General features: G+C 52.9%; 1 protein-coding gene across 2 annotated transcripts in view; it reads right to left on the bottom strand.

Annotated features, from left to right (window-relative positions):
* Positions 1 to 1448: 1448 nt before the first annotated feature.
* Positions 1449 to 23106, bottom strand: part of zswim8 (zinc finger, SWIM-type containing 8) — a 39814-nt gene continuing 18156 nt past the window's right edge. The window contains exons 5-26 of one of the 2 annotated variants that reach the window (XM_036546487.1): positions 21776 to 21883; positions 20358 to 20439; positions 19943 to 20063; positions 19357 to 19558; positions 18661 to 18836; positions 15643 to 16867; positions 13837 to 13968; positions 13209 to 13388; positions 12676 to 12859; positions 11855 to 11953; positions 11188 to 11312; positions 10322 to 10625; positions 9250 to 9402; positions 8556 to 8778; positions 8075 to 8364; positions 7567 to 7790; positions 6115 to 6609; positions 5280 to 5457; positions 5007 to 5180; positions 4232 to 4351; positions 3917 to 4095; positions 1449 to 1743 (exon numbers count right to left, since the gene is read on the bottom strand). In XM_036546487.1, coding sequence (XP_036402380.1) covers positions 1540 to 1743; positions 3917 to 4095; positions 4232 to 4351; positions 5007 to 5180; positions 5280 to 5457; positions 6115 to 6609; positions 7567 to 7790; positions 8075 to 8364; positions 8556 to 8778; positions 9250 to 9402; positions 10322 to 10625; positions 11188 to 11312; positions 11855 to 11953; positions 12676 to 12859; positions 13209 to 13388; positions 13837 to 13968; positions 15643 to 16867; positions 18661 to 18836; positions 19357 to 19558; positions 19943 to 20063; positions 20358 to 20439; positions 21776 to 21883 — 5178 coding nt within the window. In that variant the 3' untranslated portion in view covers positions 1449 to 1539. The remainder of the gene's footprint in view (positions 1744 to 3916; positions 4096 to 4231; positions 4352 to 5006; positions 5181 to 5279; positions 5458 to 6114; positions 6610 to 7566; positions 7791 to 8074; positions 8365 to 8555; positions 8779 to 9249; positions 9403 to 10321; positions 10626 to 11187; positions 11313 to 11854; positions 11954 to 12675; positions 12860 to 13208; positions 13389 to 13836; positions 13969 to 15642; positions 16868 to 18660; positions 18837 to 19356; positions 19559 to 19942; positions 20064 to 20357; positions 20440 to 21775; positions 21884 to 23106) is intronic. The other variant, XM_036546488.1, reaches the window with a different exon arrangement.

The following is a 23106-nucleotide window of genomic DNA, read 5'->3' as shown; positions in this document are numbered from 1 at the left end:
TATATATAATGTATATATATATAGTTTTTTTCCTCTCCAACCAAGCTACACTTTGAAGAATACAAAAATATCACAGTACATTTTCTACTCAGTCACTCGCCACCTGTGAGCTCCCAGGCCGGGCTGGGCCGGACGGTGAGCTCACGATCCACAGGTGTCTGACATCCACCCCCGACAGACCAGTCGCCGTGGAGCCCACGTCACACGGCAACCCCGGCATCTCTGTCAAACCTCCGCCCACATCCGCACGGCAGGACGGTGTTGTGTGTGCATTTACAGGCAAATGCGCATTGGTTAAAAAAATTCCAATCATAACAACAACAACAACAAAGTATGTTACCGCGTGTGTATAGCATACTCAATGGCTGATCTTCAACCACAACTCTGATCACAGGGAAGCGCATTTGGACAACAGTGTCTGTCGTGACTGGTGTTCTGAAAACCGGAGTTTCAAGGGACCGCGGCTTGCGGCACCATGACCCACCCGCGATGCCGGCTGCTCTGCGGGGCTGGTTTGGTCGATCCAGACTCCAGTGGTTCAGGGGCTCACCGCCCAGCCCTCCCTTCAATAATGGAAAAGGAACTCCTGTCGGACTCATAAAGAATTCTCTCACTCCTCTCTGAACACAACATTCTATACAAAAGGAAACAAACAAAAAAAACATTGAAGTGTCCTCACCCGTAACTCAGGTTATTCCTATGAACTTTTTTTTTAATAACTTTGAAGAAATTGTGTTTATTTTTTTTTTCTTCTTCTTGTTTTAATACCGTCAGAATACCCAAAACTAAAAACCTTTAAAGGCCAGAGGAGGCGGACTCCTACCAGGGAAGAGGAATGTTGCAGTATGGATCTGACTTGTTCAGTGGTTTCATTAAAAAAAAGAACCAACCAACAACATCAACAAAAAAAAGATCTGTTTTATATCCTCAAACGACCATGTTTACAACCACCTCACCATCTACCAGGCTGGGGGGGAGGAGGGGGGGGTGCCACGGCAGTGGGCGTGACTTCGGGAGCCGCTGGAGGGAAGAATACAAAGGGTGTGGCCTAGGGGCCACCTTCGGTGTGCTGGAGGGGATTGGGGACTTTTGCTGAGGGACAATGGGGTTATGTTAGAGGTGCTGACAGTGAAGTCCCATAGAAAAAAGAAAAAGAAAAGAAAAAAAAAAAAAAACCAATAAAAATGCGGTAAAAGGATTGCCAGGGACACAGACGGCAATCCAAACTTGCTCATCCAACTCAGCTGTTGCTCGGCACTGAGCAAGGCCCAAAACCTCTGCGTTCACTCCCGATGGCATCATTAGAGAGTTCGATGATGCGTGAAATGGGTTGATTGTGCAGCCTGCGTTCAGTATGCATGTGTGTGGAGGTATGTAAGGAAAAGAGTTGTTTTTTTTCCAGGAAGGGGGGAGGGGGTGTGTGTGTGTGTGTGTGTGTGTGTGGGGGGGGGGGGTTCAGCAATTTGGGTTCGTGTGTGCTCCGTTTAAACTGCGAAAGGGGGAAGGAGGGAAGCCTCCTCCGGCGCGCTCCCAGCATGCTCAGGGGGAGAAGGTGGCCATCTCCAGGGAGATCCTCTGCCACAGCTCCTTGGTCTGCTTGCCCCGCTTCAGGTTCTGCAGCACGTCGTTGAACTGCATCATGCCCACGGGGGTGAGGCAGAAGGCGCCGCGCGCGCTGCGGATGATGTTGACGAAGTCGTCGTAGTCGGCGGGAGTCAGGTGGATCAGCCGGTGGTGGATGTACTGCGAGGGGGGAGACAGAGAGAGAGAGAGAGAGAGAGAGAGAGAGACCGAGGGGCATCAGTGTGAGTCCCAACCTGGCCCTCGACTGCTCACAGGACCGGGGGCCCAGCACGCTCCCACAAAACACACAAAAAGGGCCGCGGCATTTAGATGGAAAACACGTGCTCATGTTTGGCTGACCCAATGCCCTCCCTGGCTTTGATTTCCTCGCAGAAAATTCTTAGGTGAGTATTAACGCAGACAGCTGTTGACTTAGGCCCAGCAATCTCCCTCAGCAATCCATCAGTAACGCTGACTTCAGCAAACACGACGGCAAAAAATAAAAGCGCCTTCTCTGTTGTAGTCTCTGCAGATGCCTTAGTTTCCCCGTTCAAAGGTTAAAAAGGACGAGTCACATCTGAAATGTTTTGGGTTTAAATCTTTCATGTTTATCTATTTTTCAAATTCTTACATTTTGTTGCCACAGTGGGAATGCACATCTCGCTGATCCATTTTTCCTTTGTAAATTTTTTACAGCACAGCATTTTAGTGCCTGTATATTTAGTAGGTCCACAGTGTGGATTCCCAGGTACATAAAATCCCCCATTTTTAGAAGAAGCCAATCTCAGGTCGATGGAAACAATAAACTGAATATTAAAAGAAAGCAGCAAAGGAGATGCCGTGCCCCACAGCTGCTTAGTAAGTGACTCACTGTCAGTCATGCTAGACTTGCTTTTGAACACGAGCCCGGAGCTCTCAGCTAATCAGTGGCGTGGCACAAGGGTTTGGCAGCAGCATCGTGATACAGTCTGCCGTGTACAGTAGGAGTATCTACCCCCAGTCAGAGTGAATCACTATCTACCCCCGATCCGTGTGAATCAGCTACTGTGTGGACACGATCCTGTGACGCCTCTCCTCCGCGTCGGGCGAGCGGGGGGGGGGGGATCGGACTTAGCGCACTTTTTGGCACCCTGCCCTCCCTCCGAGCTCCCACTGTCACTGTGCGTTTGCCGCCTCCCCGTCACAATCGCCGGCGAGCGGAACACGTTCCGCACTGCGCTCGTACGTCTCCTTACGTTCGTCTCTTCTTCTTATCACTTATTCATTAAGCTCACTTAACCAGCAAGGTCGGCTGAGAACTCTTCTCATTTACAGGAGCAACCTAGGTCAAAAGGCGGGGGGGGGTAGGGAGCTCAAGGAATTGCTTAGCCAATCAAATGTAAGGGGGCGTGGTAAGGTGACCTCATCAAGAGGCCCAGTTGGGGAATTTGTTGAGGACATCGGGATTAAGTAGGTGGAACATTCCTAAACGGGTTTTTGGTTTTTCCGTTCAGTCCAGAGTGAGGACTGCCTCCATCTGTCCCATCAACACCAAACTGATCTCCTTAGGATGCCTCCCATGCAAACAGTAAGCAAGCACAACCCCACTTAGCTTCAGTCATCAGGGTGGAGAAGGCTACAGGGCAGTACGCCTGTTTCGCTGACGTAAAAATGACACACGTCCCGATTATCCCTAACCTTCATATCTCATGGCACTGCGAGATCGGCTGTCCTAGTTTACAGCGCGCTCGTGGTTTTGATATCTTACCGACCCCCGCGTTCCTGCCTTTATCAGATCTCATTTCAAGTACGGGTAGTTCATCATCTTACAGATGCCTGTCAAGAGACCACAAGTGTGAGCCATACTAATATTGATGCCTGCTCCCAGGAAGTGTGTCTGGGACTGGTGCCAGCGGAGAGTGAGAAACAGAGATGTGTGGGACTGCCATGTGACACAGCTATAGGAGCCTTGTGACCAATCACAGCAAGGCTAGGCAAGGAGAGCCAGAGAGACGGCATTCTGTATTCCTTCCTGGTCCGGAATGTAAAGGAAGATGTCAGATGTTCTGTGCTAACTTTTTAGAGTTCCTTTGGGAGGCTTTCACTTAATGGAGAGGCGTGTCCTCGACTCCCGCGATCGAAAGCAGTTTTCTTCTCAGAGCTCCCCTCGAAAATACTAAACCATAATTTGTATGAACTGGCTTTATGACCTGACACTATAGTTGCTGGGTATTAAAAGAAATATTAGATTTGTAGATGCAGTTATTGTAGGCATTTATTTTTATAAACATGTTTTTCTGTGATAATCTGACCCAGTTTATTATTGTTGATTATTATTACTGTTATTAACAGTAACGATGATACTTGGAGGTACCTGTAAGTAGGCTTGTTGGCATCGCTGCACCAGCTGGTGGAAGGCGGGCGTTCTGAGGTGGGCGTGGATGTGGGCGGGGTTTAGGCGCTGCAGAGCCTCCATGATGATCTCCTGCAGGACGAAGGGGCTGAGAACGCCCTTGGATGCGCCCACGCAGAACTGGTACACGTAGTTCACACCTGGGGCGGGGGGGTGGGGGTGTGGGGAAGGGTCACGCTTCAGCTCAACACGCAACACTTTGCTTCAAAGCTACCGGGTCACTGTCTTGTCACCGAATGGTCAGAAAGTGCCCTCCCCCCGCGGTCCGCTGCTTACCTAGGCGGGCGGCGAGGCCGAGGAGCCACTTGACGTCCTCGGTGTAGGGCGGGCTGCGGGAGAAGTTGTTGGGGTGGTCGTTGTGAGCCCTCCTGCCCAGCATCTCCAGGGCCAGCATGCCTGCGGGGGCGAGTCACACTGCGTCACACCTCCCCTGCGCCCCGCTTCCCTTCCCCTCCCTGCCTATAAGAGGCGCACAGGGGCCCTGCCACGCACGTACAGCCCTAATGGCTTCCTCGGCGCTCCGCTCGGCGCCCCCGTGGCTTAGAGGAACCAGAGCCCCGGAACCTGGGCTCTCGTCCCGCCGCGGATCAAAGCCGCGCCTCGTGGCACGAAACAAAAATGAATAAATAAATAACCGGGACTTAAAGGAAGATATAGCTCTAATACCCTGCGCCACAAAAATGTCATTAGCATAAGCTGCTCACATATCCGTGTCCCTAAGAAGATAAGCAGGGCCCTTCTTCATTAAGAGTATGACATGTAGCATTGTGCTCCAGTTAGGAGGGACTCCCGGGGCTGCGCTGACCGGCGTGGGCGTGTGGGGCAGGAGACCGTTCCCTGTAATCCCCCCGTGTTGTCAAAGGCAGTGAAATTCACACAATGCGGCATGAATGCACCTGCTCATCTTGCATCACACAGATATATATACAGGCCCAGAGCTGGCAGGTATAATGCACAGCAGTTGAGAATACCAGGAGGACTGACAGGACTCTCGCTGTCGATCATCAGAACAATGTGCAAGATGTACGAAAAAAAAAAAACCTCTTCTCACCAACTCTGTAGGCAGAGTGCAGGTAATGCAGGCCCTGTTGGCTGATTGGCTGGCTGTGCTGCTCGTCCTCAGAGGGGAAGGGCGTGTTGACCAATGAGGCGGGCTGGGAAGACAGGCCGGGAAGAGACGCCCCCTGGATGGCCTGGATGGTGGAGCCGGAGTGGACGCCCCCTACTGGAGGAAGAGGGAAACAACAGGCTCCAGAGCTGCTGCTGTAGAGCGTTTTATTTTGTTGAAGTGAGTTTTGCCTGAGCCCGCCCCCTCCCCGCTGACCTGCCACAGTGGTGCTAAGGGGCAGCCCGGCCTCGGTGTGGTAGGGGTGGACGGCGATCTGGGTCATGGACGGCACGGGGACACCCGGGAATGTGACCGCGGTCGCTGCCATGGGCGGGTGGGGGCCGGTGGCCACGGAGAAAGGGTACTGGGCGCCTATGAAGGCGGGGTGCATTCCCTGAGGGGCGAGACAAGCAGAGTGAGAATCGTGGAGCCCGCCCGCGGAGGTTCGGAGAAGAGAGAGCCTCAGGGGAAGCGGAAGACACCGGCACATTCGGCATCGCCTAGCATTCCACCTCTCCTTCACCCTCACGGGAAGTGAGTAAAACGGCGTGGCGGCCGCCGGCAGCTCCTCTCGGGTTCTGCTTTTGGTCTGATAACAGAGTGTATGTGTACCACAGCAGGGGCATTACGATACACCACTACAAAAGCAACTATAACGATAACAATAGCTGTATCAGTGTTGCATGTGTGACTCGATCCATATCACTGATTTATCTGCATTCATATTAATGCTGCAATTGGGATGAAACTAGACCGCTCAGGACAATGAAACATTGAACATTACTTCAATGGCATATGATGAACTAATTCTTAGATACATGCTTTTAAAGAAATGTAGAGTAATACCTATAAGGTTACGCTGAATCTTATTGCATTGAAATATAAAATTGATAATGTATCATATAAAAGTGAATTCTTAGAATTACATTCTAATATATACTGATATATTCTAATATATACCGATATACTGTATTGCTGCTTAGTTACCGATATGGTATTGCTAATCCAGAGGGTTACATCCCTATAACACAACATCCCCGAAACGGCTTACCTGTGGGTAGGCGGTCCCGGACACAGGGAAGACAGTGGGGCGTGGGACGTGCTGCAGGGGGTGTCCCAGGTACTGGGGAGTGCAGACGGTGGGCAGGTGGGCCTGGATGGTGGTGTAGGGGTGCAGGCCCTGGGTGTGGGGGTGGGCGATGGCCGAGCCCGGGATGGCGTGCGACTGGTAAATGGTGGAGCCCACGGAGATGACCGGCACCACAGCGGCCGCCGTCACCGTGGCCGTCACCGCCACCCCTCCCGAGTCCATGGGCCCCCCGCTGTCCAGCGCACCCCGGCCCGCCTCGGGGGGCCGCCGGCCCGCCCCGCCGTTGGCCCCACACCGGCCCGGCGCCTCCCGCTGGGCCCCGGCTCCACCGCCCACGGTCTGCTCGTACAGCCAGTACCACTGGTGCGCCACCTCGAACAGCACCTCGGGGTACACCCCCCCGCCCTTCGCTGCCTCCTCCACGGCCATGCACGCCTTCTCCAGCATCACGTTGTCCTGCGGGGGACGGAAGGGTCTCTTAGGCACGACTGTTTACTCAAACACCACCGTATGCATAGAGCTGAGAGTTCAGTTTACCAGGGAATGGTGCTGCCCAGAAAAAAAACGTTATGCTCCTGCAGCTACAGCAAAGAGGTCCGAGTGTGAAACTGTTACTGTGGTTACACTGAAGGGGTTGGAGTGTAAAATGAATGTGACTAATCTTATCTGCTCACTGGCACTTTTAGGCTGTCAAGAGCCCATTAACGGGGCTGGACGTGTTTTAAGATAAGGAACTCTGCTTAAGTGAGAAACAGCCATGTCCCAGGATTGAAGTCTGCGCTGTTCAGGTCCAGCTGACCACACCTCCTCTCTGTGACCCTGCTGAAGCTCGTCTGGCAGGAAACTCTCGGCGCCCAGCCAAGATCCCACTGCCGGTTTACACAGCAATACTCTTCTGTTTCCCGCACAGTTCTTAATTACAGTAACATCAGCTCCATGTCCAGGCCCAGCTCTTCAGATGGGATGATGAATGACTGACTTACTGACTGAATGCTGGTGATGAGTGAATGGCTGGCGAATGGATGCTGGTGATTGATGAATGGATGGTGAATGGATGCTGGTGATTGATGAATGGATGGTGAATGTATGTATGGTAATGTATGGATGGTCGTGATCGGTGAGCGAGACTGCTGATCAATAACAGATGAGGGGACATTACCAGTGAATGAATGACTGGTGAACGGATGAGGATGGTGAATGAATTATTGGTGGATGGGGGAGGATGAAGGACAATGGGCTGGTGAATTGAGCAGGATCAATGAATGAATGAATGACTTGTGGATGGATTAGGGTGATCAGTGAATAACCAGGGAGAGAGGATGAGGATGATGAATCAATGATCAGTGAGTGGATGAGGGTGATGGCTAAAGGACAGCTGAGCAGTGTACAATGATGATGGTGCTGCTGCCGTACCTGCTCCTTGCACTGCACCAGGGCCCTCTGGATCTCGTTGGGGTTGAGGGCGTGGGCGTGGGGCAGGCAGCTGAGCGCCAGCTCGGCCGCCGCACGCACCATGTTGGGGTCCCGCGCCCGCGAGGCCCGGTCGGCCAGGGACGCCACCTCCGGGGGTGTGAGGTGCCCGTCCCAGCACTCCACCAGGATGTTGAGGGCCGCGCTGCCGATCTCCATGGCCTGGCCTGCTCGGAGACACGGGGCGTGGGGGGGAAAGCAAGGGGTTAACAGAGCACAAAGGCAGCTGTCCGCTCAGCCCACATCCGGCAGACTGCGTCAGACAGAGCGCGGGGACTTCAGCTCACTACAGGCAATTTACTCCATCAGTTACATCATTTACATCAGTTACATTACAGCTCAGTTACATCTGACAAAGAGAGAACGTGTACAGAGTGAAACAACCACAGCAGATATTTCACTCCTGTCATGGAAGCGGTCAGCTTAAAGGGCTCCCCTTCCACGGCCTCACCTGTGATCCAGGACACATGGGACGAGTAGGTCCTCGAGAGCCAGTTGGGAGAGACGAAGTTGTGCAGGCCCAGGGCATACAGGCCGATCTCGAAGGCACAGAGGTGCAGGTTGCGGTGGGGCCCCTGGTGGCCCCCGCTGGCCGACGGCTGGGTGAAGATGGAGGTGGAGCTGTTGCCCCCCGCCTTGATCAGCACCGTCTTGGCCAGCTCAAAGTAGAAGTGCGCGGCCGCCTCGGACGGCTGGTTCGGGACGTGGGGGGCGTGGCATTCGGGCCGACGCCCTTTATACCTGTGTGCGACGAATCAGTCCAGTCATGAGCACAGGTCACACTTACAGTCTTTATTTACCGTGTTAGTTCCCCTATTTACAAATGAATTGTTTCAATACTACACCTGGCAGTGTACCCAATACTACCCAGCTAATATAGATCCTGGGAACGCACCCAAAATTCATGTTTCTCCCTGAGGAGAAACACCCACCTGCTTGTGTCAGCGCTCTTGGCCCGCGCTCCGCCCCCGGCCCTGCGCGAGCCGCTCGACGACGACGATCCCAGCGAATCGGAGGACGAGCTGCTGATGCTGTCGCTGTCCTGGCCCCGCCCCCAGGAGGCGGCCGCCCACCCGCCGCGCAGCGGGCGGCGGCTGAGGGTGGGGGAGCTGTCCGAGGTGGTCTCCGGGGCACTGCTGTCGATGCTCGCCATGCCTGGGAGGGAGGGTCACAGAGGGAATTGGTGCACAAACTCAGAGCTGCGTCACATGACCAACGCGCTTTGTAGGCACTCATGGAGGCCTACTGATATTTACCTCAGAATCAGACTTTATTGGCCAAGCCTGCTTTTACACATACAAGGAATTTGACCCCAGTTCCACTGTCTCTCGTAGTGCTTTCACACAACATCAAAGTGACAACAACACGTACCAAACAACAGTAGCAATACAGCAAACATGACTATTTTATGTGACTATTAATTAATTAATTGTAAAATTTCTCTCTTTTACAACATTATTTTGTAGTAATATCTGTATCAGTTATTTTAAAATAAAGAGTGTACTCTTGGCTGTGCCGTTTATTTGGCGGCTTGACGAATAGCCAGAGTACTGCCATAATCCGGAGACAGTGCTACGCTCCCTGAAGGCCAGCAGCAGGGATGTGCGGGGGGCTCGCCACGGTTACCTGTGTGCTTCTTCTTCTGCCGCACGGGGGAGCCCCAGCAGCGACCGCTGTACGCCCCCCGGCCCCCCAGCGCCAGCCGGCTGGGGACGGTGCTCTCGGGCTTGAAGGGGGCGGCCTCGCCCTGCTGGTCGCAGGCGGTGGGCTGGGCTCCGTCTGCGGACGCGGAGACGCGGCGTTAGCCACAGCGGCCGCTAGCGTGCCATTTAGCCGTTAGCCGTTAGCACGCTAAGGAGCAGGGCCCGTAACACAAAGGTTGAAGGTTCGACTGCCGCATCGGGAACTGATGCTGTGCTCTTGACTGAGGCAGTGAACCTGATTTGCCTCGGTATTCAATATTCAGCTTTATCCAGCTTTATAAATGTAAGCCATGTCACTCTAGTTAAAAGCATCTGCTAAGCCAATACTGGAAATGTTAACGTGCGAGCTTTTCACTGACGACACAAAATACACATTTAAAGGGCGAGAGACTGTCCTTTAGAGGGCTCTTCTAGTCAGATTCATCTTTGCTGATAATGTTAATAATGTCCTATATTAACAGCCAGTGCCAGTGCTTCTCATGGCAGTGTAGCTAAACACAATGCCTGTCTGTACTGGTGCCCCATCGGTGGAATGAACTTCCCACGGGGGTCAGGACAACAAAATCCTATGCGGACTGAAGACCCATCTCTTCAGACCACATCTCAGCTCCACCTCAGCTCCCCACCCCCTAACACCTGCTACTTGCATTACCTGATAATGCATTTTACAGGTAGTATTGCAATGTTTCATGCACACTGTGATCTAGTGACTATGTGATGGATGATAGTGTTTGTGCATGGCTTCCCTTAGTTTCTGGGCTGTCCAGCTTCAGATAGCACGAGTTAACTTGTGGTAGTGCTTGAATAGTGTCGTGCTCACACTCGCTAGTCTGACACTTGCTCATTTAACTTGGATGGATACGCTCCTGTTCTCTTGTGCTGGAAGTTGCTCTGGATAAGAGCATCTGCTAAATAAATGTAATTCTAATTCTAATTGTGAACACACGGGGATTTCAGAGACGCCCTGTGTGTGTGGAGGCGTGATGGGCACACACCTTGCTCCCGGCTCTCGCTGAAGCCCTCCCCCGCCGCCGCGCTCTGCACGCTGCCCGGGAGGCCCGCCTGCTGGCCGGCCGCGCCCCCGCCGGCCACGCCCTGCACGGAGGCGGAGCTGGCGGCAGCGGCGGCGGCGGCGGGCGCGGCGTGCTTGGACACGCCCCCGGCCGCGCCTCCGGCCCCGTGGGTGGTGTGTTTGGACGGGCTCTTCTGGCTGCTGGCCGCCGGCTTGCTGGAGTAGAAGGAGCTCAGGGTCTGGGGCTTGTGGGTTTGGCTCTCTCGGTCCAGGAGCTTGTCCAAGATCTGCCGAGACCGTTCATTATTAAACGCCAGCGCGCAACGGAATATATTATTATTCTCCATTACATATATCTGGCCAATAAAGCAAAACCCACTGGGTTGGTTCCAGACACGGCTCTGTTTCTATACTACATCTTGGCCCTGACCAGATTAGAGGTCTTGTGTCCAGTTTTTTTAACCCGATCCCCAGGAGGTCATGTCTTCAACACAAAGCCAAGCCAAGACTTTTGAACAGTATCCACTAACGGGCTGTTTAGCAGTCAGCATTACAAGGGTAATGACCCTGCAATACTGCGCTTCAATCCAGGCATTTTATTATGCATGTGTGCATAGCTGAACCAAAGTCACCCAACACCTATAAGCCCTACAGCAGGGCTCAGATCCAAAGGCTCTTAGCAATGGCAGCCTGGGACTGCAAGAAGCCTATAATGGGCAGAGTTACCATCGTTGTCAATCGCAGATTGTATGTACCAATCAAAAGACTGTCTTCCACAGTAAGAGATTACAGCTGGTTCCAACCAGATGCAGATCGTTACAGACGGCCACCGTCCACACCCCCCCTCACCTTTTTCAGCTTGCTCTGGTCGTCCTTGTAGGTGATCATGAGGGCCAGGGCCAGGTCCCCCTTCTCGCGCCGCGTCCCCTCACACAGCAGCGGGTGCTCCGCCTCGCTCACCGTCGTCTTCATCCCTGCCGGACATCCAGGAGCACAAGCGTCACCCGCCGGGCCACCGTGAGGGCGTAACGCCCAGGTGGGAGAGCGCTGGACCTTACCAGAGGCGGGACTGCTCGACTTTACCGGACTCCAGCTTATGTGAGGAGTGGATCACTCCACACTCCCAGGGAAACTGACTAAGCGATTACGTTTTTTTGTTGCGTACGAAAGATGTATTTATGAAATATATTTAAATATATTTAGCTCAACCCCCACAAGGATGGGTGTTTTTCTATGCAAAAAAGCCTCTGGCTAATTCCACCTGCACTACAATAGTGCTGCGCTGATGAATTAATGCTGTGTTCTGTGTGCTGTTAGGCCTGCTATTGCACAGTACGGCCAGAAGGGGGCTCTAAATCTACTGGAGAGAGCTAGTGCACAATGCCCGAGAGCTGGGGCCCGACTCTGCCAGCTGGCAAGAGGACAGCTGACCCAGCTGTAAGTCAGGCCCATAAACGCCATAATGGACTTAATGGGAGGTCCATACGTGGTGCTGGACACGGAGTCCCGCTCTTACCCAGCGCCGCCACCGCCGCCTCGAAGCCCAGCTCCTCGTCACCGGGCATCTCGTTGTTACGGTTACGGCTGGGCGGACGGGAGCCGGTCGGAGAGACCACTGCACGTGCAAGATGGGGAGGGGGGGGGGCAAAAATGATGTTATTTTCATTTTAGGTGGCACAGTTATTATAACTCTTCCAATAATACATGTGAGATACGAACACTCGACATTCAACAGGATATGAGCAAACATCCTTTGTTTTCTGAAGATTGAGATCATTACTTCTCTGATGAGAAACGATACTGCCGCAAAGGTCACAGGTTGTGAGTGTTACGTGTGCTTGTGAAAGGACTGCACTTGTGAAAGACTCCACGCACAGCTGGTTACTGGAAGGAGAAATGGTGTCTGCAAATTGAGTTTATGTTTCTGTGAGTATGTGTGCAAAGGTGTGTCAACGTTTCTGCATGTGTGTGTGCTTGTGCGAGCATGGATGCGTGCGCTTGAGTATGAGGGTGTGTTTGTGTGTGAGTGTGTGTGTGTGCTTGTGTGTATGTATGTCTGCGTATGATTGTGTATGTGTACACATAAGTGTGTGTATGGATGTACGAGTCTGGAAGGCACCGTTTTTCTACTGCTGGGCGCATGCCTGTGTGTGCGTGTGTGTGTGTGTGAGAGAGTGAGTGAGTGTATGTGCGTTTGTGGACAACTGTGTGCGTGTGTGTATGAGTGAGTTTACACATATGTGGGTGTTTGAGTATGTGTATGTGCCTGAAAGGGGCTGTGTGTGTGTGTAAGTATGAGCGTGTGTGAGTGTGTGTGAGCGTGCGCGCAGGACTCACCGGGGGTGCAGAGCACGTCAAATATGAAGCTGGCCAGCATGAGGGGCAGCACGGGCCGGTAGTCGCAGAAGCTGCCGTCGCGAAGCTGCTCGCCCCGGTCCCGGATGGCGCTCATCTCCACCAGCCCCAGCGGGATCTTCTTCAGCAGCGCCACCACCTCCGACTCCTGGTACGCCAGCTTCACCTGCACCCAGAGACCCGCAGAGCGCTCAGAGCCGAGCCCGGGCCGCCAAACGAGGGCCAAACAAGCCTCTGTTCTCACCCTGATATACGAGCACCGAAACCACTGCGGCGCGAGGAGCCGTTTAAAACCCAGCTCTTAAAATGCATGGTTTTGGAGTCCGGGAGTCATATTCACACTTGGCACATGCTTCGCATCTTCTGTCCAAGCACATAAAAGACTCCTAAACCTAACTGCGTGCCCGGTATGTCTGACCACAGACTAATACATATTTTATTAACATTTTCAATACTGCTTAGATGGGGTTTTTCATTGAAGTGATCTTATGTCGGTGCTATTCCGGCTCCCCCACCTCCAGTGCTTTGGTGGAGGCCGGCGGCCTTTGCAGCTCCAGGGAGAACATGCCCATGCTGAAGGCCAGGTTGTGGTACTCCAGCCTCTCGCTCAGCACCGTCAGCAGGAAGGCCGCCTTCGACAGGGTGCTGGTGGCCACCTGGGTCTGCCGGCTGGTCGACACCTTGCTCTTCTTGCCCTGGTAGGACAGAGGGAGGGACAGAAATAATGAGCAGGCTGTTTTTGCCTTTTTCAAATGAACACTCTGTAACGCTTCCCATATTAGACTTGCAATAATGCCTTCATTAGCGTTAACAAACCTGTTATACCAACATATACAAGCAGTCACGAGAAATGTTTTGGGACAATAGACTAATTCAGTCAAGCATACCATGGTAATGCCGCTCCTACATGGGTGAAGACACCTTGTGTGAGCCTATTACAAAGCCATGGGTAGAGGTTATCAAAGCTTTATATGCTTTTTTTCCCCAAATATTTCCATTTTTTTCAATATTTCAAAGGCATTTCTTTCCCCTGTGTTGAGCACAGATTGATATCACACAAACCCTTAAAGTCATCTGATGTAAAGCGCCTCTCCAAACATCATTAAGGAGAAGCGAAAGGGTGGGGCTGTTGGGTGAAATCACCTTGGTCTGAGGCTGCTCCACCTTCAGATCCGGAGGGTTGGCCAGCAGGTCCCCCGCCAGCTCCACAGCCAGCCTGCAGGCCTCGTTGCTGTACCCGTGGGCGTAGAGGGCCTCGGCGCAGGCGAACAGCACCTGCAACACGGGGACCGGGTCAGACACTGCTACCTCCGCTCTCCGAGCTCTCTCAGCACACACAGAACCGCTCACCATTCGGCTTGAACTAGACTGAACTGCACAGCAACTAACGATTACTACTTGCTGAGATTATCACAGTCATGTCAGTCAGCCAGCCAGCCAGTCACTCAGTCACTTAGTCACTCAGTGATTCAGTCTGGCAGTCAGTCAGTCATTCAAGTCAGTGCTGAGTGAATGCTATCCCGCTGCCTCAAATGACTCATTTCAGCTCTGAGGGGCGTACACGTTTTGGGGTGGAAACCCCATACAAATGACAGGTCCCGGCCGTGAAATAAAACAGAGACTGTTTTCCGCGATTTGGCCGGTCAAGAAAGGCCAGCCACTCCACGCGTCTCCGGATCCGCCGTGCGGCCAGGGCCGGCGTCTCTGGCCCTCCGTCACGGCGCTCTCCGCAGGGGAGTTAATCGCGGGGGGAAGTTTCGGCTTATTACTGGCGGTTAAACAGCTGCAGTCACTCACTCACTTCCTGAGTCATCACCGGCTGGCTGCCGCTCAGCTCAAGCAAGGGGCCGGTCGCCAGTTCAGCACACTCATCTAATGACTGCAAGGTTACCATATCAATAACATATGTTTCAGCTCTGCAGAATGAGGTTTCTAACTCCCCAGCATGAAGGATCAGGGAACGGACTGGCAACCCAGAGGTTGGAGGTACAATTCCCAGGTGGACTGCCACTGTGAACATGAGGGAGATACCCAGGATGCTTCAATAAATACTTACAGTAGGGCTGCACGATATAGCCGTCACGATATATATCGAATATCTATTTTTAGCGCAATAACAGCTATCCCCGGTATGTGGCGTTAGGTTTCTTCCCGTATGTTTTTTCCCTTTAGTCATACCTGATGCGGGAGCACACCTCCAGTTTTCCGAGGCCACGTGAAATGCTTCCGGGGGAAAAAACGCCACTCGTATTCAATGTTGATATCACAGCAACGGCACTACGCTGCTTCCATGTGGTAGATAGAAACACATGGCTACAAAGATAAAGAGTGAAAACATATGCTATGCGTTTTTCAAAGCTAATAGGTAAGTTAACCAACATAGACATACAAGTGATATTTTTCTCCCCTGGAAGCATTTCACTGAACTTTCGAGGCGTGCTCCCGCATCAGGTATGACTAAAGGGAAAAAACATACGGGGAGAAACTTAACGCCACATAACGGGGATAGCTGCTATTGCACTAAAAATAACTATTCGATATATCGCAACGGCTACATCGTGCAGCCGTAACCTACAGTGCCTGTATGAATGGATTTCCTATGTAGAAGGAAAGCCGTTCGTGCAAGCCTGAGTAAGGACGCCTGCTCAGCGAGCAGACAGCAATGATGTAATGCAGTGAAAGCATTCCTCTGAGGCGAGCAGGGTGTGTGGAACACAGCAGTGGAAAAAGAGCAACACTGCCAGCTATGTGCAAAACCTGCAAATACCGTGTCTCAGCACATTCGTGTTTGAACCAATCAGAAAGCATCCAAGGCATTTTAAGGTTTTTGGCTTGGCACTCTCCAGCTTGCCTGCCTTAAAAGGCGTTTGTGTTGCAAGCGCCCCTCTTGAATTGGGGAGGGGTGTGACTGCAGAAGCCTCCGTTTGCAGGACGGCGCCTCCCCCTCACCTCCATGCGGCCCTCCTGCTCCAGCGGCTTTATCCCGGCGAAGACGTCGGGCTCCTCCTCGTGGTTGCTGTCGGGGACGCCCCTCTCCGCCCCTTCCTCCGACGCCGCGCTCAGGTAGTACGCCTGGTAGTCGTCCTCCCCGGCCGGGTCGGGCGGGGCCTCCGCCGCCTGAGGGGCGGGAGCTGCCGCAGCCCCTCCTTCCTCGGCCCCCTGCTGGGCGCGGGGCGGTTTGGAGGCGGAGGGCTGGCCGTCCTCCATGGGGTCCTCGCTGCCGTCCTCCTCAATCTCCGCCTCCACCTCCACCTCCACCTCCTTCTCCGCCGCAGCGGGGACGGCCGCCGCTGCTGCCACCACGCTCTCTTTGGGGAAACAGACGGGGATTTCTGCGGCCGGGGGGGCGTGGCTGGCCCGTTTCCCGTCGAAGGCGGTCTCCTTGGCGACGCCGGCGCTGTACTTGCGCGGCTCCCGCAGCAGGGGGCTGGGGGCGGGCAGCATCTCGGGCGGCGGGGGCAGGAAGTCGAAGGTGTTGCTGGCCTCCGCCCCCAGCGCCAGGCTGGACCCGTCGTCCATGCTGAGCTCAGCCAGGTCAGGCTCCAGGGAGCTGTCCTCGCTGCTGGTGCGCCGCTTGCTGCTGCCGTGCTTTCCCCCCATGCCCATGGGACCCCCCCCGCAGGACGCCTTTCCGCTCTGGGACAGCTTGGCCTTCCCGCTCATGGACGAGGAGCCGCCTCCCCCGGCCTTGTACATCCCCTTCCCCCCGTCGTCCAGGGCCAGGGAGACGCCCCCTCCCAGGCGCACCAGCACCCCGCCGCCCCCCGCCGGCAGCCCCTTCCTCTTGCTGACGATGGTCTCCTTGGGCCTCACAGCCACCTCCTGCTGAGGGGGGTGGCTGCTGCGGCTCTTGTGCTCGGAGCCGCCCCCCTCCGAGCCGCCGGCCCGGCCGCTCCCTCCCCCTCCCGGCTCCGGGGGGTCCCCCTGCCCCGCCCTCGCCCCCCGCTGCTGCTGCACCGCCCTGGCCCAGCAGAAGGAGGCGCTCTTCTTGTCGGCGCTGCAGTAGGTGATGCCGGGCAGCGGGTAGGCCACCTCCCAGTTGAAGTAGCAGGACTCCACCGCCGGCTTGAAGCCCTGGAACAGCTTGTCCAGGGACTTGCGGTGCTGCCCGCGCTTCACGATCTCGATCACCTTCAAGTGCCACTTCTTCAGCTGGGCAGCCAGCTCCAAGCGCCTGAAACACAGAAGACCATTACTACACAGCTCCCAGTACCTGAAACACACCTAAACATTACTATACAGCTCCCAGTACCTGAAACACACCTAAACATTACTATACAGCTCCCAGTACCTGAAACACAGAAGACCATTACTATACAGCTCCCAGTACCTGAAACACACCTAAACATTACTATACAGCTCCCAGTACCTGAAACACACCTAAACATTACTATACACCTCTCAGTACCTGAAACACACCAAAACATTACTATACACCTCTCAGTACCTGAAACACACCTAAACATTACTATACAGCTCCCAGTACCTGAAACACACCTAAACATTACTATACACCTCTCAGTACCTGAAACACACCTAAACATTACTATACAGCTCCCAGTACCTGAAACACACCTAAACATTACTACACAGCTCCCAGTACCTGAAACACACCTAAACATTACTATACACCTCTCAGTACCTGAAACACAAACAAAAAAACTATACAGTTTACAGCACCTGAAATACCAGCGCCTCCTGCCACACATCAAACACTAACAAACCAAGCACATGGTATATAGTTTACAGGATCAAGAAGAAAAAGATCAGAAAAACACAAAAACACACAACTGCACAGCTACTATTGGCTGGAGGATGAGGGCACAGGCACACGCGCACACACACGCGCGCACACACACACGCGCGCGCACACACACGCGCGCGCACACACACGCGCGCGCACACACACGCGCGCGCGCACACACACACACGCGCGCGCACACACACACGCGCGCACACACACACGCGCGCACACACACACACACACACACACACACACACAGAGCTCCCCTCCTCAGCCCCCCTTGTGCAGACTTCCTGCAGCTGGCATTCCATATTTCATTGTCTCAGTTTCTCCAGCTTCTGCAAAAGAATGCCGATTTGCCCCTGCTCAGGCGAAAGCACTTCACAGTCACGCAGCGCGACGGAAATGGGCCCTCCCGGCCCCGCGCTGGGTGAGAAACGTCACTGCGAATCAGCCTCAGCCAAACCTGCGCCGGGGCACAGCACAATGCACACATGCTTTGGCCGGGGGGCCAAATTGTTTTTGGAAACCCTCTAAGGTTCCGAGAGGTTTCAAGCGGGCAAAAACACAATCAAGGCTCTGGCTCTTCAGAGCCAGTCTTAATGAGAGGTGCCGCGTGGAAACGAAGGAGAGCAGCGCCTCAGATGGGTTCTGCGAGACAGGATCTGAGGCACAATTTGAGTGTCTCCCTGTCGAAACGGGACTTGTTAGACTCAACAAGCCCAAAATGAACCCTCCTGAAATCGAAGTGGCCTGAAATGAACTTCTCTAAAATGGAACGGGCCTGAAATGAACCTCACTAAAAACGGAACGGGCCTGAAATGAACCTGTCAGAAATGAGCCTGCCTGAAATGAACCTGTCAGAAATGAGCCTGCCTGAAATGAGCCTGCCTGAAATGAGCCTGCCTGAAATGAGCCTGTCAGAAATGAACCTGTCAGAAATGAGCCTGCCTGAAATGAGCCTGCCTGAAATGAGCCTGCCTGAAATGAGCCTGCCTGAAATGAACCTGTCAGAAATTAACCTGCCTGAAGTGAACCTGCCTGAAGTGAATATGTCTGAAATGAACTTGGGAATGACTGAGGGATGATGGGACACATACAAATGTTCCTCCACTGGCGTGTATTGCAGATGAATACGCACTGAGGGCCAGGGAGCCGAGAGGGCGCGCGGGCACGGCGACACAGTGAAGGGGAAGGAGGGGCTCGGGATTTCGGGCCCTTACCTCTGGGGGCTCATGGTGGGGTCCAGCACGGCGAGCCGCCACAGGACCACCATCTCGTCGCACATGCTGGCGCAGGCGTGGGCCGCCACCTCCGACTGCCCGTTGCTGCGGCCGGTGTGCCCGCTGGCGCTGCTGTGCGAGGCGGACGTGCGCACGCTGTACCACCACCCGATTATCTGCGGAGAGGGGGGGACCCGGTCACCCTACTGCACTGCCGCAGTGCGTACACATACAGCTACCAACACCGCCAGTGAGTACCAAATCCAGTCAGTTTTCACCTCCTACTGAAGCAAAGACACTGCTACACCAATATCTCCGGAAAGGGCATGTGTGGGTCGTGTGTGTATCTGTGTACGCGCATGTACGTGAGAGTATGCGTGAGTGCGCAGCTTTTTGGATGATTATGTGCCTCTGCTTGTGTGTCTGTGTCTGTGTGGGTGTGTGTGTGTATATATGCATCTGTATGTGTGTATACATGTATCAATGTGTATGTATGTCAATGTCCCTTGTTGTGTGCGCCAGTGTGTGTGTGTAAAGGTGTCGGCCTGTGTGCAAGTGTTTCAATGAGCCTGTGTGTGTGCGTGTATGTATTTAAGTGTGCCTTGGGTGTGCGTGTGCCTGTGTGCCTAGGTGTCAGTCTGTGTGCGAGTATGTCAGTGTGCTTTGTGTGTGTGTGTATGAGTGTGTGTGTGTTACCTGTTCGTAGGTGAGGCACTGCTCGGTCAGGATCTCCAGCAGGGGCGCGGCGTTGCTGTCCCTCCTCTTGAACATCTCCCTGACGATGGACAGCAGGTTCCAGATGCCCTCGGGCTCCCGGCCCCTCAGGGGCCTCAGCAGACACGCCCACTCCGCCGCGGCTGGCGGCTCCGTGGAGGACAGGTACATGGAGTTCACATCACTGCGAGGAGAAGCAGGGCCAAAGGAGACCGTCAACCACAAGACTGCTGGTGACAACACTCCCTTCAGAGAGACTTCAGGTCTGCCACTGTCCTACATCTAAGATGCAAGCATGTTAAACGAACTTACAGAATCGGCACAAAATATATTGTTTGTGGTAAATGGTCGTTGTAGTTAATTAGCTATCTAATAACTCAGCTAATAGACCTGGTGGCCAACTCATTTTCCAGCCATCGAGCAGCAAATTATTAGATTCATCTATGAACAGGGACAAGTCGCTTGCATAGTGTTATATAAACCTCAACACCCTTGCTGCTGTTTCTACCTGAACACCAAATTGCCTGCGGGAGTCTGACCAAAACTCCAACACCGTTCCCGTCCCTACCTGAACACGACCGGGGAGGGCCCGCAGAACTTGTGCAGAGTCTTCTTGATGTTGTCGCTGAGCGTGGACTCGTCCAGGTACCAGGTGCTCTGATCGGAGGCCGAGGGGCCCGCGGTGGGGTCTGCAGAGAGAGGGTCAGAGAGTCAGCGGCTGCCGCGCAAAGAGAGTGCTTTCCATAATGGCTGCAGGATGAGCCTAACCGACTGTACACCAGCCTGAGCCTTGTCACAACCACCACAAAATGGTATTATTCACACATTTTCTAGATAAATAAGAGTCCAACACCACCACGTTTTAAGTGAAAAGTAACAATAAGAACATTGAATCCATACTCGATGGTGATCTATGTCTTATACTTTAGAACGAGAATGCCGCCCCCTTCAGGAGAACGGTGGAAGGTGCAAGTGCGGTGTACCTGGAGCGCCACACACGGTGTTGATGGCGGTGGACTGGGAGGAGAGCAGCTCGTCCAGGAGGCGCTGGGCTGTGGGCAGGATCTGAAACAAGAGGACAAGGCCCTTTCTCTCACACTCTGCCTCCAACACACAGACCCTCAGTGTGGTCCAGTCGCGCGTCCACTATCACCGCCACCACCCGCCCTCGTTCCAACACAGGTCTCGCATTAAACGCGGGAAAAGAGCAAGAAGTGACCTTTGAGCGCCGAGTAAGACTACACTACCAGCGCTTCCTGGTTTACCATAATGCATTATGGGACAATGGAGCCACTGTGTTTCTGATTTACTGAGACAAAGAGCAAAGACTCTAGAGAGAGGGTGGGCTTGGAGGCTTGCAATCACTACCAGTGCAAACTCACAGCTGGTATCATGTTTGAGGTCTGTAGGTTTTTGCAATGTTTTTTTGTAAAATACAGTGGTCACATTAACCTTTAAAGATGTGTTTTCAAAACGCCCACGATCTCAAAAATTTGCATTTCATCAAACACCGAATGCACCAAATCAAAGGTCAGGGGAAATGCGGTTAAAGCAACATGCTCAGGATTAGACATGCAGATTTTTTTTTTTTTTTTTTTTGTGAAGGGACTCATTTTTATTTACATATGCCCTCCAAGCAACTATGCCAAACAAGCACTGCTGTTGATCTTAAGTGCTCACTTTAACATGGCCCTCATTTTGGGCTCAAGGGTAATTTAGCCATTTACAATACTGGCTGACTGGCTAACCTGTCATACAATGTCTAGCTACCTGTTGTGAGTGGCTATAAAACAGTAGCTTTAAAATATACTCCACAATCACGTTTGTGTTAACAGCTTGCGGCCAATAAACGCCTACATCCAAGCATCTGGGAGAATCAAAGGCTTTTGAATAAATTATCTGCTCACTCATTATGTTCATTTGATTAATGAACAGCATTCTACTAATGGCGAGTAGGGCTCTGCCACCAATAGCTAAAAGTCTCCACTCAAGATGGGGGAGAAAGGCTTTATTACCTTATAATGGGCAGGGTGACAACCATGATCCAAATCACTCACGCTTGTGAACCAATCAGACGACTTTGCTCGCTACAGCAAAAAACTATGAGTGGTTTAGTGAATCATTGATAAAAAATGACAGATTCACCCACTGTGAGGCTTACGCAGTCTCACTACGGAGTCCTAAGAGTCTAGCCGTCAAAGCTGCAGAGAGGAGAGGAAACCTTTCTGCCAAAAATTCAAAAGAACACAACAAACAAGCTGAATTTAACTTGTGTGTTTTTTTTTTTTTTTTTTAGAAATCATAAGAGATTTCCTCGCCTCCCTTTCACTGAGATTTTACCACACCGAATTCTGAATGGATGCTGCGGAGGTGATGACCGCACCTGTGATGAGGGTCTTACCTGCTGGGGAAGCTCGCTGATGAGGTACTGTGCAAACTTCTGCAGCTGGTCTCTCTGGAGCCGGGACAGGGACTCGGACACTGGAGCACGGAGGCAGACTGCCGAAGCCTGAGGGACAGGGGGTAAAGCAAATCAGTGGGCAACCGCCTGCAAGTGCTGCTGGGTGATGTAGGCGAGCCAGCATCTTCGCTCTTAGAATGAGACTTCTCACGGATAATGACACTTACACACAGTGAGTGATCAGTCAAATATTTCATTAATTACCGACACTGTCCTCAATATGAAATTCAACGCAACACTTCCCATATCTTCAGCAGGCTGAAGGGTGTGAGGGGTGACAACAGACCAAAAGAGAAGCCCTTGCAGTGGGGGACGCTAGTCCGAAAAAAGAGGAACAAACCATGCATGTGTTTTTCAGTGACTACGCCTCCACACTGAAACTGCTCTAGATGTCACACTTCACCTCCAGATTTCACTTTCATACCTGCTGCACCCTCCAGACACGGACCCCGCTGTTTTTAGGCCATTCATTTGCTCAGCTGACACTCATCCCACACAGTGCCCTGGAAATGTCAGTCTTACACATTCTGTGATGCATTTGCACAGCTGTGCTCTCACTTAAAGAGTTAAACTACGAGTCATTTACAGTACAATATCCATTTGTGTCATGGATTGCTTTAAATCATCTACATGCTGTAACCCATTACAGCTGCAGTTTCGTCCAGGAGCGATTGAGGGGAATCTCCCGTCTTCCCCCAGGGAATGAACCTGAACCCAAAACCCCCGGGTCCCGAGTCCAGCGGTCTAATTAACATACCTTTACCCATGGTGCAACAGTCGCAACGCGCCTGCCATGCAGACACCTGCCACGTCTTTCGGAGTGATTTTTTTTTTCACGCCCGTCCCCTCGGCGTGCGGGGACCGTCTCGCTTGCAAATCGCAATCTGGCCCATGCATTATACATGAAACGGAGGCAGCGGCGGTTTGAAGACTGATTTTCAGCGGTGCTCATGAAAAGGTCATTAAAGGGGATGGGGAACGCCCCAGGAGGCAACACGAAATGCCACCTGCTGGATTCCTCTGACCGTCTAACACAGGAGTGCACTGTCCACTCCAGGAGGCTGCCAGCTGGACAGCACTGTGTGACCTCGGGGGGCTAACCTCATCTGACACCGCTGGATCCTGTGGCCAAAAATGGAGTCAACGGCCCTCCAGCGAGCTGGTCTAGGGACACACATTGGTCTTTTTGGTCATTAATGTTCCAAAATATGGAGACCATGTTAACATTCCAATGAGGGGCACAAATAAATAAATAAATACATTATTATCGT

The sequence above is a fragment of the Megalops cyprinoides genome, chromosome 15 (assembly GCF_013368585.1).
Source record: "Megalops cyprinoides isolate fMegCyp1 chromosome 15, fMegCyp1.pri, whole genome shotgun sequence".
Classification (NCBI taxonomy): domain Eukaryota; kingdom Metazoa; phylum Chordata; class Actinopteri; order Elopiformes; family Megalopidae; genus Megalops; species Megalops cyprinoides.
Note: the sequence above shows the minus strand (reverse complement) of the source record. Positions and strands in the feature narration are given on the sequence as shown.